The 14,126-nt window shown below is 38.1% G+C and overlaps 1 protein-coding gene across 8 annotated transcripts in view; it reads right to left on the reverse strand.

Moving 5' to 3' along the window:
* sema5ba (sema domain, seven thrombospondin repeats (type 1 and type 1-like), transmembrane domain (TM) and short cytoplasmic domain, (semaphorin) 5Ba) overlaps positions 1-14,126 on the reverse strand; it is a 239,119-nt gene that overhangs the window by 52,729 nt on the left and 172,264 nt on the right. For all 8 annotated transcript variants that reach the window (XR_003672616.1, XM_028435492.1, XM_028435496.1 and 5 more), the window contains 3 exons: positions 5,415-5,550; positions 2,675-2,882; positions 931-1,138 (listed from right to left, as the gene is read on the reverse strand). Coding sequence is in view for 7 of the 8 variants with exons in the window: in XM_028435492.1 (XP_028291293.1) it covers positions 931-1,138; positions 2,675-2,882; positions 5,415-5,550 (552 nt within the window). In the remaining variant the exon portion in view is untranslated. The remainder of the gene's footprint in view (positions 1-930; positions 1,139-2,674; positions 2,883-5,414; positions 5,551-14,126) is intronic.

A 14,126-nucleotide genomic window follows, 5' to 3' on the forward strand; every position in this document is an offset into this window, starting at 1 on the left:
GCCAAGTCTCACCACTTGCCCCGGTTTGTTGATCATTTTCTCTCACAATCGCGACACTCTCAATAGTGGACTTAGGTCAGAACATGCTCTGCTCGAGTGTGAGCTGTTGGGAGCTTCACAATCTTCCATCATAGCGCCATTTTGTGCCTCGTCCTAATCTCTCATCCAAAGGTGCCCTGCTGCCACCTACATGGCACCAGTTGTCACTACATCATAGTACAAGGCTGATATTCATGGAAGAGCCCCGTCACACTGTCTCCTAGCAACCCCCGTTGAAAAATACAATTGACGTACATATACGTCATTGGCAGCAAGCATTTGGATTTGAAAGGACATATATTTACGTCAATGGCAATTAATGAGTTTTTAATATTAGGAGGAAATCAATTATCTGCAGGGATAAATATGTGCATGTGGGATTGACCAGTGTTTCCTGGTGTGTTAGCTCTGAGAACTGAAGATCTATCCTTTTTCTCAGTGTTGGATGAAATGGGCTCCATCCATCTCCAGCCCTAGTCTAAATAAGACAGGCTTAGGTGATAAATGAAAAATACGAATGGAATTTTAACACAAAAATGCTGAACAAATCTCACCCTGCAAGGGCAGATGGTGGGAAAGGGAGAGGACGTTCACTATGATGCATTTGTCTCATGAAAGGAAGCATTACTAATAGATACAGGCAGATTGGTTGGTGGGTGATTAGGTGAGAGGTTACCAAGTCCCTTTATGGTGGAAGTTTAGCTTTAGAGTCCATTATATAGTGAATGTAAATCAAACATTACCTAAGTGTGCATAAATGGAAATAGCTTTCATTTTTCCAGCTTTCCCCTTGCATCGATTTCATTGCTCCATAATAAATTATCTTGGGACACATTTTACAGACAATTTGAAAAATGAATGATAACAAATAACTTTTATTGTTGTTCTTACGTCTCAGTTGTGTAGGTGGAACACCTCTCCAGGGGAATCTTCAGGACTCTGTCAGCAAGCCCGACAAAAAGCGAGCGGTCACTGTGTAAGATCTGCAGGCTGAGAATGGGCTTCCTCACACCTGAGGGAAGGAGCTCCATCTCCTCCAGGTAACAACCCTGTAGGTTCTTGTTGGGTGTAGCTAGCGCTTTGAGGATGGTGCCATACTCTAACACACAAAAGGGAATATCAGGTAAGTTCAAGCCTTAAAGGGTACCTGTAGTGAAAATGTATATAACAAAAATGTGTTTAATGTTTTACCAATAAACAAAATATATGCCCCTTTTTATATATAAAAAAACACATTAAAAGGGCTTTTTAGCATTATCTATGGAGTCTGCACAGGATATGACGCACTTTTGTTGATTCCTGTTAGCTGTTGCTAGGGAACAGTGTTCTGTTGATCTATAGACCCTTTGATTGTTTGTAAACATTGTGACGTATTTTGTTGGGCGGGGCTTAGCCTGGAGGCAAACCACCATGGATATATTGTATATAAACACTAGATGACTTACCCGCGCTGATAGACAATGCGGAACGACGTAGCATCTTACTTCAGACAGCTGGCTCTGCTCATTACATCGATGTCAATAGTGCATGTTTTATTTAAATAACTTGCTCAATTTTCAAACGGCAAGCAGCAATTTCAACATGTACATGCATCCTGTGTCATACCTTCATATAAGAAGGTTTGTAATAAGGCAAACCGTTTGTAAATCCGTGAATATTTCATCGAGTTAATGGTATTTTTGTTCAAGCTGATCACTCACCTTCCAACAGCTACTATAGAGCGCATCAGAATGTCAGAACGTCGTTTGTCTGAGGTAAGATGGCCGCCATTGAGCTACGCGAACGAATCCCGCTTGCGTCAACTAGTGTTTATATATATACAGTATCTATGCTTTAGCCAGCCGTGTTTCCTGTTTTTGCCTCCACTCACGTCACTCGTGACATGGGCCATTAAGGGGACTATAGTTTCAGAACAATGGCAGAGTGTAAAGCTAATGGTTGCTATAACAACAAGAGAAAACAGCACAAAACATTTCCTTTGTGCCACTGAGCCAAATAATGGCTATAAGTCAGAGTTGGCCAGACGTTGGCTCCATAATATCTGTATGGGATACACACTAAAACGTTTCCATTCGGGTCAAGTTGGGTAATATGCAGGGACCGCTTCAAGCTGAGCTGCTCTAAGAGGGATCTGAGGGCTAAGCTAATGGGCACAAAGCCAAAGTTACATCTGAAATCAGAAAGTCTCAATGCAGCTTGTAAACGTACTTGCTCAGAGCACTAATACGTTTCTGCTTAAATGGGTGTGTGTCATGGCTAGGGTTGCCACCTTTCAGAAAAGAAATGAAGGGACACCTGGATGTTGCACTTTTATCACTGAGGGAGATGTTACACACGGCTGCTTCACGCTGAGAGCTAACAGGAAAACTACATTTCCCACAATGTAAACACACCTGTTGCGCTTCTACCTCCCACAATGCACCAGTTATTTAATGCAAGTGCATCATATCCTACCCAAAATGGCGGCTCTCCATACCTGATGCCCTGATGGCATAAAATTGTTCTAAAAGCCCTTTTAATGTGTTTTTTTTTATAAAAAGGTGCACATATTTTGTTTATTGGTAATACATTAAACACATTTTTTGCTATCTACATTTCCTTTGAACCTTAACCAGGCCTCACTTAGACGACTGACCTGTGCTGATGTATATGACATGGTAGAGTTTGTCCATGCCCTGAACGATGTCCACCACAAGGTTTGAGAAGCGAACATCGTCCTGCATTACCAGGGGATCCACAGACTCAGGCTGGACGACGTCGTTCATCAGGTAGAGCCGCTGGGCGTCCTGCAGGCTGCGCTCTGTTAAACCCTCATTGGGACCGTTGTCATTTATTGTACCACACTGCAGGGGGAAAAGAAGACAGAGGAGAGTCAATACTCATCTGGCGATCACGTCAGGAGGGTAAAAGATAAAGAAAAGAAGTAAATAAGAAAAAGAAGAAAAATAACTTCAAGGAGTGCAGATGTCACGCTCTAGCATTTGTACTCGTACAATGGTTCAATTCTAAATCATAACCTTTGTAATTGCAACATTACGACTGCATAGTGATTGCTAAGCCACCATTGTAACAGCGGCACACAATAATGAGACACTCAAATGACATCTTTGTGAAGTGCTTTGTTTGGGTTACAGAGCTCAGCGGCTGATTGTGTCTGCAGTTCATTGTTTGGGAATTGATGCGAGACCGTTAGAAGTGATGAAGCCACGGATGTTGGATGGATAATAGTTATTTCTGAGTTGGTAAATTTTATACCAAAGTCTGTTTTTCTAGTATTTTTTGGAAGTTATTTTAAAATTGATCGTTTAGATCAGCGGTTCGCAAACTTTTTTAGAACCTTTCTCTTTTATCTGAATCCAAGTCTAACGTTTTGTTTAGAAAACTATAGATCATCATAATGATGGACTGAATGTGTGTTAACACACATTTTAAAGAATGTCATTTCATAAATAAGTGAAAAGGAATAGTATTTAGGGCAGTGGTTCCCAACCTTTTTATTTTTGGATCATGACCCCATTTTGATATCAAGAATTTCTGGTGACAACAAAGACATTTTTTTTTCTAGAATCAGTTTTTGATTATGTTCGAGCTCAGATTTCTTTTCTTTCTTTTTACTGTATTTTAGTTGAACTAGATTTACTGTACATTTCACAAAGTATAAGTATAGAAATACAGTTGTTGAAGATTGTGTGTTGTTTTAATTAAAAAAAAAAAAAAAAATTACAAAATTTCAAAAAAGTATTTACATTTTTCAGAAATGTCAGGCATTTTTCCCTCTCTCGCACTCAACTACCCCCTGTAGTGCCATTGCGTACCCCTAGTGGTACACGTACCCCTATTTCAGAAACACACATTTTCGGCATACTGATTTATAATATGATTTAATATGATTTATAATATTAATTCATATGATTTATAACATTCACATTATAATCATATTACATCTCCTTGCCCCTGCCTGTGAACATGTATAAATCTGTATCCTTTATTCTTTTTCTATTGATATTAATATTTATAAATAGCTTCTATTATTGTATTGTTTACACTTTTATCTTCATTGCACTATTCTTCGGGTGTCTTTTGGGTTTTTCTGTGTGTTGCCTTCTGTTGTCCTGTTTATTGCACTTTGTTATTGAGCTGTCATGACAGTAAATTTCCCCATTGTGTGATGAATAAAGATACTCTACTCTATTCATAATGAAAAAGACAATAACAATTTGAAAATGTAAAAAGAGAAGTCGATTGACCAATATTTACATAGGTTGATTATATAGAGGGGATAAAGGATAAGTGATATGGGAGAACTACTCCAGCTTGTTTGGTACCTGATCCCCACAGGCAGGCATAGAACAAGTATGAATGGAAACATTATCTGAGAAGCTGCTGATCAAGTTTCATCTTTTTTGCCGGAATCTGTTGAAAATGTAGCAAAAGAGAAACCGGATACTTACTAAGTGCTTCCACCTGCTAAATGGTGCTATTGAAAAGTGATTTGACCAAAGTGCTAATGCTGACTGTGAACACAGAGATCATTTCTGGGGTAATTGCAAAGTTTTTACTTGGCTTTTGTTTTTGATTCAATCATTTTAAAGCAGTGGCCAGTAAAACTGGCAAGTAGTTTTCTTTATATGAGAAGGGAATCACAAACAAATTAAATATTGCTGTGATTAGCTGTGTTAAAAAAAAATGCAGTGAATGAAGAACACATCCATTATTTGTTCAATCAAAACTGATGAAATGTAAAGATATTGTTTATTATAAAATAACACAGATAATGGTCAAAGCTCATGCATGCTATTACAGGAAAATACATCTCAATACATCCTAAGAGATCTATTTATGTTTATTTTACCAAAAGCAACTGATTAGAAATAAAACAGATATGTAAAGATAAAGTAATGAAAATGAGTGACACACTATTTATTTTCAAATATAAGTGTTAAAGTTATGTGAAACAGTAGAAATATGTTTTATAAGAGTATAAGGTGTTCTTTGTTAAATGTTGTATACAAAATAAATTATATGTGTATATGTGTGTGTCTGTGTGCATATACTGTATATATTTTTTCCATTATTTGAAAAAGGCAACTCAAATGTACTTGTTGAATGCTTGCATTTTTTTGTGTGTATTATTTGAACGTTATGGTTTAGGTTGAGCTTATACACATTTTTCCTTCTACCTGTGTCTTTTTATATAGTTTAAAATTGTGATTGATGTTGGAATATTTTTTGGTTAGACTGAAACAAACAAATGAAGTGAAAAATAAAAGAAGAACCAAAAACAAATACAATACTGTGCTGTGGAGCTGCTTCATATGTAGATTAAAGGTCACTAAAATTACAGTACTGTATTGTTGAAAGTGTGGTTGATCTACCTGGAAGTTGTGAATGGGGTTGGGCGTTGGCAGCCAGGTGGATCTGGGATTCTCCTGGGAACGGAAAGGCCCGTTGAAGGCTTGCGTGATGGCGCTCAGGTTGAAGGCACACACAGCGGATGCTGCAATGCTGTTGCTTTATAGACGGAGGAAGGGGGAGAGATATCATGAATAAAAACAAATGTTCCTGCCATTTCAACAGTGATATTGGTTTTTGTGTTGGCAGCAAATGTAAGCATATCAGTAATGTGCAGCTTCCAGCTGCGTCATAAAGCCATCCTGCGTTCTAAAGGAAGTCCTATACCTGCACTAAATGGGTGATCCGTGTCTGGTTTGCATTGGCTGCAGGCTAAGGTGTGCTATCAGTGCTGCACATTCAATGGGGAAGGCATTAAGCACAGGATACGGGATACAGTCGCACAGATTACTGTATACACAAAACACGAGACACCGAGCTGGCTCACAGGTGTGACGAATGAGATTGAAGCACAGCTAAACTGGAGGTGTGATAAAGTTATTATCTTGATGCTCTTAAAGATTAATGTGCTGCAAAGTAATGAGTTTCTTAACTGCCGACTTACTGCTGACTGCATCCCCTTTTATTGTACACCCGGCACTATGCTCCGAATTTCTACATGACTTGTAGGATGTTGATAAAAAGCCAGTTGGTAGATAGTGGAAGACAGAGCTGGAGCAGAAAAAGGTTACAGAGAAACAAAAGAGACGCAGGAGCAGCTCACAGGCTGTAGGTGGAATGACAATTTGATCGCATGCAAACAGGTTTTTGGCCTGAAGTGAGTGGACATTCAACTCTCTGTTTGTGGTGACTTCATTAGAAAGCAGCGATCAAAGCAGAACGATTTGTGAACTGTTGTTAGCATTGAGGGTAAAGTCTCAAACATTGAGTCCTGCTGCTTGTTGAAAAACTCCTGTGATGTGTGTTTATTAATTCAGCAACATTAGGAGTTTTTGATGTTTGTGTTTTGCTGAACGCAAACACTGATGACTAGGACAGTGATCACAGGTTTGAGTCCCAAATGTTCACTTTTAGGCCCTGTGCTATAGACGGGCGCAGGGGTGGAGCAGCAATTTTTTTAAGTGAGGGTGTTCTAAGGGCAATCGTTGGCTCCAAATTTAGTGTAATAAATTAATTTACGAAAACCATAATAAAGCTGTTAATAAATCAGTGATACTCAACATGTGGCTGTTTATTTCATAATTTGAATTATCATTCCCCCAGAAAACCTAAAAGGGGGAAGATTTTGAACCCCTTTTTACTTTTTTCTTTGGCCATTTTGCAACTTCCTTTGTTTCTTTGCTTTTTTGCCCCTTTTTTCAGATTTTAGCAACTTTTTCCAATAAATTTCCATTTTCCCTAATTCTTGTCCATTTTTGCAAGTTCTTTTTGATACTTTTACCCAATTTTTGTTGATTCATTAACCATTTCTTGCCACTTCTGATCCAAATATGCTAACTTTTGCCATAAATAACACTTGTTCCCTCTTTTTTGTCTTTATTTTTTGCCACTCTTGCATGTTTTCTGCCCATTTTAGTCACTTTTCACTCTTTTCTTGGCACGTTTTTTGCAACTTTTGGACCATTTTTTCCCCACCTGTTACAAATGCTTTGTCACTTTTACTCATCGCTGTTAACTCTTTATTGACCTCTTTGGAAGGGCGGCTTAGACAAATGGCTGGCTGTGATTGGCTTGATCACTAACCTTTCAATCTAACTGGACCAATATGTTTTCAACAATGAATCCCTCTGTAAAAAGTGAGGGGGATGAATTTTTGTTTTTATGAAAGTGTGGGTGTCGCATCCCCCGCATCCCCCACGGATGAGACGCGCCTGGATGGGCTCCTATCCAGAGAAGGTTACAGTGACTTCTGCCCAATGTCATCTGATAGGAAACCTGTACAGGGTAAGTGAATACCTTGATTTGATCATTGCTCGATGGCACATGATCATCGCTTAACATTTATAATAAATTATACTGAATACACTCTCATGTCAGTAGGTGGCAGTAAGGAGCACACTAATGCTGTAGAATACAGTACCATTTACTAATATCAGCACTTACTCAGTAGTTCTCTCTTTGAAGATAGATTATGTTTTTAGAAAAGTATATAAAAGAAAAAAAAATAATATAGAATTTTGGTTGGATTAATTCTCTATGTTGTTTTTGTAGAGCTGGTCAAATATTGGATATTTAAATTCATAATAATACTATTAATAATGGTTCGGATTTAAGAAGCGCTTTTTTTCAAGGAGACTCAAAGTGCATTACAGAAGTTAAGGACACCATTATTAATTCACACCAGTCACTCACATCAGTCATACCGGTGGTGGTACAGAAGCGTGGTTGCCATTTCTCGACTACGGCCCCTCTGACCACCGCCAACATTCATGCACAGTTCAAACCTATTCATATGAGGCAATGTGGGTAAAGTGCCATGCCCAAGGACAGGGCGACAATGACTTGGATAGAGCAGGATTTGAACCCCCAACCTTTCGGTTATTGAATGACCCCCTCTAACAAGGTTGCCCCAACCACGGTCACCATATATATTGTATATGTATTACATATACTGTAGATCTTAAACATATAAAGGACTGGATTACACCTGCACTTTAAAGATTTGTAAATAGAGCAAGTCAGACCAAACATGTGCTGCATCTCAACATACGTACAGAAACTCTTAATCTGGATATCATTTATATGTCATCCATTTAAACGTTTTAGTATATCTCCCGTCACTTTAAATGTTGTATTTACCTGTATATTTTCTTTAGTAAATATACTGTATATATAAAAAATCTCTAAGGAAATCTAGGTGTTTTCATGTGCTGATTCCAGCTGAACTCTGGGGTAGTTTTACAATGCACCTATAGCCTCATTCTGTGAGAAAACAGGAGCAGTTAAAGCAGCATTGAGTCGAACTGTTTCAACCTCTGAGTTGAGCATTGCAACAAAAACAGAGGGGGAAAAAGCGTCCACTCAGCATATTGCATTGCTGGGGGTAGGGGAGGGGGGAGCCCCACAAGGGCTGTCAGGGTTATCCGTACATATATTTTTACACCCCGCAATGATACGCCAGCAAAATCAACAGCTATGGTGCAGATCAGTCACAAGCTGAGGACTTGGTCAGCAACACTTTCACTGAAAGCAATAAAGCAGAAGCAAGAGTTAATCTGGTTTTATCGCTAACATCTAACTTAATGAACTACTCAACCATCCCTGCATTGTTAGCCAATAAAAACAACTATGTTTACTGAGTTCGCTCGATTTGAAATAACTAACTAAACTGGTAAATTTACCAGTTATAAACATCAACATACCAATGTATTTATTTCAACTAGTACAGTCCCCTTCAGAAGTATGTATTCATATACTGTAGTGGGAGCTTAAGTAGAGTTGTCAATTATGGCCAAATGAGTAAGTGTTTGAAGGTTGGATGTACAAAGAGGTGTATATAATCTGTACTCTGTAGTGTTATAAAGGGGTATATAGTAAAAAAAACGTGTGCGATTTCCCTGGTTTAATTCTATGGGACATGCGCATGATAAAATGATGAATAAAGTTTGCACAAATGTTCGCTGGACTTAAGCAAATGGATAATAAATCCTTAGACGCCCCTCCCCCCTCTCATGTCCCATCCATAAATCAATGCAGCTATTGACAAATTACCTAAAATCCCAGTTATGTCACTGGGAATCAATGGATTCGAATTGGCTTTGAGCACAGCCGCTGCCATTGGCAAAAAACTTTGTGTGCGTGCGGCCGCGTTGACCGTGTTGACTTCAAAATAAAATAATAAATTTTGAACGGAATCACCAAACAGGTCCGAAATAATGGATGCACACACCCACAATTTGTCGTCAATAACCGCGCGCGCACACACGCACGCACGCACGCACACACACACACACACACCTTGCTTTTATAGAGAAGATTACATTTTCATCTGAACTAATCATTCTTTAATTACATTATATTAATTTACGTCTTTTCATAAAATGTCTGAAATAAGACTCCATAAAGCTGAGTAATATCTCCAGGGCTTTATACTTAACAGAATGTAAGTGACCAATAGACTTTTATAAACCTATGAAAAAGGTCCCAGAGGTCACTTTAGGTCAGCGTTGTTTACAATGAATGCACCTTTTAAATGTCATTATTTCAAAGGTGTAAAATGTTTACAGAGGTATAATGGTTTACACTTCTGCTGGGTTTGAGATTGCATTTTTCTCCACATTCTTACATGGGTTTTCTCCAGGTACTAGAAAATGATGCATGTGCGCACTAATACAGTGAGAAGTTGCTCAACCCTGTGAATATATATGTTGTTTTTTCTTCGTAAGTAAAATAAGGATTTCAGTTAGAGAACCAGTGATCACTGAGGTCTGAGGTTAACGTATATACATAAAGCTAAAGCAGAGTCTGAAAATTAGAGGGATGAGAATGTCAGTTTGAGAGTTAAGCCAAATGAATGACCTCCACAATAAATGACTTATCATAATTGTGTACTAATCCCAAAATGAAACATTTGTTCTTCCACTTCTTATCCTAAAGCCTGACTCGTTGATATAAGGCCCTTCAGGAAGTGGTGAAGAGGATGAATCAGCAAAGCCGCCTTCCAACAGATAAGGCGGCTCATAATTAGTATGTAATGGCAGGTTAGACACCTCAGCAGGAGAATCTCGCTGCTGCATCAAGTCGACGACAGGAAGTCTCTGCCAATGATGGCACTGAGTTAATTAAAAGACCTGCCTGGGCTTTAAGGTCTTAAGTGTCCTTATTCTGATGGAATGCTAAATAAATCCTACAGCTTCACAGTCTGGGTTCATATCTGAGGACATGCTTATATTTTACTTTTTTCTTAAGTTTAGGGACACGTGTATATTTCACACTCAGTTTCAGACAATAGGATTTAATTCAAAATTCAAATCAATCCAAATCCGATTTCTATTTTGGTGATATATATATATATTTGTATTTTATACCTCATTTTGTATTTAAAATACTTGTTTTATGAGTCGATGCTTTTGTTACTTCTCAGAACAGCATGTAAAGAACAGTTAAATGATCACTGAGTGGGTCATTTAACCTTCATCTAAACAAGCCACACTACAGAACTCACTCACACATGCTGTCCCTTATAGGAGAAAAAGCCAAAAGTGGCACATATTGTGCAGCTAATAAATGTCCCTGTTCCATTGTGTATTTTTTTCCTCTTTTTGTCTATTTTGTTGACCTACATATTTTTGTTGTTTTTTGTGTGTATTTTTCAGCAATTTTGAATGTCTTTAGGACTCGTTTAGTGTATTTTTAGGTATGTATGTTTGTCTTGGATTTTTGTTGTCCCATTGTGTATTTTTTCTCCTTTTGTGTCATTTGTTTTGCTTTTGTTTATTTTTGTTCTTTCATGTACAGTATTTCTGTTGTCCCATTGTGCATTTTTTTTCTCTTTTTCTCTTTTTGTGTATTTGTGTTGTTCTTTTGTGTATTTCTCTGTTAATTTGTGTTTTTGTAGTCATTTTGTGCATTTACTTTTGGGGTTGCTAGTTGCCCATGTTTGTAATACACGCACAAGTTATTTGTTTTTACCATTCTTAGTACAGTAATGCTATTTTAGCCTGTGTGGTATTTCTCATCAGCAAATTTTAACCCAGAATTGTCTTCCTGGTAAGGCTTCATTTGAAATAAAACTAATGTGATTTATATCGTATATCGCCATTTTGAGAAAAAATATCACGATATGAAGTTTGGTTCATAACTTTGGTCCCAGCCCTACAGTATATATCACTGCCTGTTACATGAAGCTTGACAAACCATGCCACACTATGTGAAAACCTTATCTATCATGGATCCTTTTCAAGGCTTATCACGTTAACACATTAAGCAATGCTTGAACAAATAAGTAATTCGCACACAGACCATCCCAGCACACATTAAGTCCCTGAAGTAACTCTTAAATATGTGAGGCCTGGCCCAGATTGTGAGCATAGGAGGAGGATCAGCACTCGGCTCCAGCTTTTCCTTTTCTGTTTTACAGCCTAAACTCTTGGGAGCGGCTGGGAGCCTGTTCAATTTAGGCTGGACAGATGGAGACAGTGTTTGTGGTGATTGCATTAACATATCCAACCCCGGCGAGGGAAGCGGTTTGGAAGAAGGACGGACGCGTCCCTTCAGATGGGAAGGAGACAAAAGCTTGGAGCTCAGTGGTTTTTCTCATTACATTCTCTTATTGCTCTCTTTATCTCTTCCTTCCTCCCTTTCTAGCTTTATCCCTATACATTTTTTGCATGTATGAACAAAAATTACCCAGAGGCCACTGGGAAACCTCACCACTAAGTGTCAGTTACCAGCACTTTACAAGCTACGACGCAAAATTCAACTTTCTCATGACAGAAAAGTTCATGTAAATACTATCAAGGGGGCTTTAAAGTTTGTAATATGCATTGGATACAATAGAAAATTTGTCAATAGTAATCACAATTCCAACTAATGGACAGATCCGACTGTATACATCATGTAAATAAATGATACATCACGGAAAAGAGCAAGAATAAAATCAACACGCGCTCCATCTGGGACTGCAGATGTAAACTGCTCCAAGCTAAAAATCTGGTTCAGTGCATCAGATGGAAAGATTTATGCCAGATACCGTACATTATCCTTTATCAGATCAACTTAAAAATGAACTTCAAATTACTTATTCTACTTTTTAACCACAGAGAGAACATGCAAACTCCACAGAAAAAAAAAAAAAACTAATGCAAGCAATGTCTGCTCTGTGAGGCACAGATGCTAACCGTCATTCCAATATTCTTTTACATAATCTTTTAATTTCCTAACAAAGCACACTGAACTGGCAACCAGTCCAGGATGTAAATTGTTTACTGGTTTACTGTTTTCACCAGGGATTGTTCACACAAGGATAACAAGCAAATGTTCACTCCTGAATTCAACTTTAAAACGACAAAGAAAACCAAGAGAACCCCAACAAACACTAGGGATCACATGCAAACTGGGCTCAGAAAGAATTAGCTTTATCATCTGCTAGCATCGCTAACTACAGCTGAATTGATAAAAGCATCAAAGTTCATCTTTTTGTGCTACGAGTGGATTTTTATCAAAAATTTTAACAAGCTACGAAAGTCAACAAAAACCTAAAGGGCTGATCTGAGTGCATTTAGTTATTCAAGGACAGCATCTTTAAACAAACACTTTTGAAGTGTCTTCAGGGACTAAAAATCTACCGGCAAATAAAAGGCAAGGCCACTGTTTAGGAGTGATGTGCTCTTTAAATGCTTACTTGTTCAAGGGAGCATTTTGATCTGATATTGACTTAATAAAAAGTCTGCACTCCGAGATTAGGAAGTGTTAAAGTGAAGCACCTTTACTAACTATCACCTCCTTCATATCCTTTCAGAGACTTTTAATGTTGAATAAAGTGACCACAATAGGCTAGGAAGTGAAAATGTAAGAACCCTGTGTTACACGGGCAAAGACACAGGAGAGGCTATTTCAGTCTGTGTTTGAGCTCGCTTTTAAACCTGCAGGTGCATCCACACAAATCATTTTAAGCAGCAGGAAGGCTTTATTCTGCGAGCTAAAGTACAAACAATATCGGGGAAAACAAGTGGGGAAGACGAACTGTTTTTGTGTGAAACTGTTGATGTTAAAAAGACTCCTCAGCACAGCACAGGTTGCAGGTTCTCATTTCCTTTTAACACTGAAAATAATGCATGGGCGGTTTGGACATTTTTTATTCTATGACTTCATATCTTTACCAATTCAGAATGCATTTTACATATTCCCGCAAAACGTTTGAAGAACGTGATTTTCTCACAGCAATCAGCAGATATTCATCTGCCAGTTTTACTGATTTGAGATGGAGCCAATCAGTTGAATCACTGAAAAGAGATTACAAACTATTTGAGGTGGTTGTGGGAGCAGAATGTATTTCTCAGTAGTGTCCTTCTGGTTATAACTGTGCTCAGTGCAGCGTTCTGTCAGCTGTGAGGGTTAAAAAACTAAAACTGAATCGGGTGACAAAAAATCACAATGAACATTATCACTTAAGTGATTCCACAATGATGCTGGAAAGTCTAAGAACAAGCGTGTTTAAACAGTAACTTAGTTACTTTATTGATGACTTGATTCTAAAACTAACTAAGTTAGATTAAAAGTTATTTAATTAATTACATTCAGCAGCTGCCGGCAACACCCCTCACCTCCTCAACATAGAAATAGTAACCGGTTATGCCAAAACTCACTTTAATAGAAGTGTATTTTTCACAGTATGTAACTGTAATGTAACTCCTGACATTATTATTAAGATATTAAATAAAGTCAGTCTTTCTTGACTTTACTTAACATAAATACTTAAAATAAATAAATATACATATATACAGTATATCTATCTAGCTATAAAAGCGAGGAAGTTCTGCAAGCGTGTGTGTGTGTGTTTGTGGAGCAAATTTCTCCCCGACGCGGTGTCTGTTTGACCTGAAATTTTTTTGACAGCTTGCCCACAGGTTGAGTGTGAGCATGCATTATTTTGGAGCTTTTTGGTGTTTTAAAACGTGTATTGCCATTTGATTCAGGCCGGACTGCACATTCACGTCTACACAGAAATGAAACCTATTCAGCTTTTGACCTCAGTGTGAGGGGGGCGCTAGCACACCAATCTGTTCATTTACAAC

The sequence above is a fragment of the Gouania willdenowi genome, chromosome 21 (assembly GCF_900634775.1).
Source record: "Gouania willdenowi chromosome 21, fGouWil2.1, whole genome shotgun sequence".
NCBI classification, from domain to species: domain Eukaryota; kingdom Metazoa; phylum Chordata; class Actinopteri; order Blenniiformes; family Gobiesocidae; genus Gouania; species Gouania willdenowi.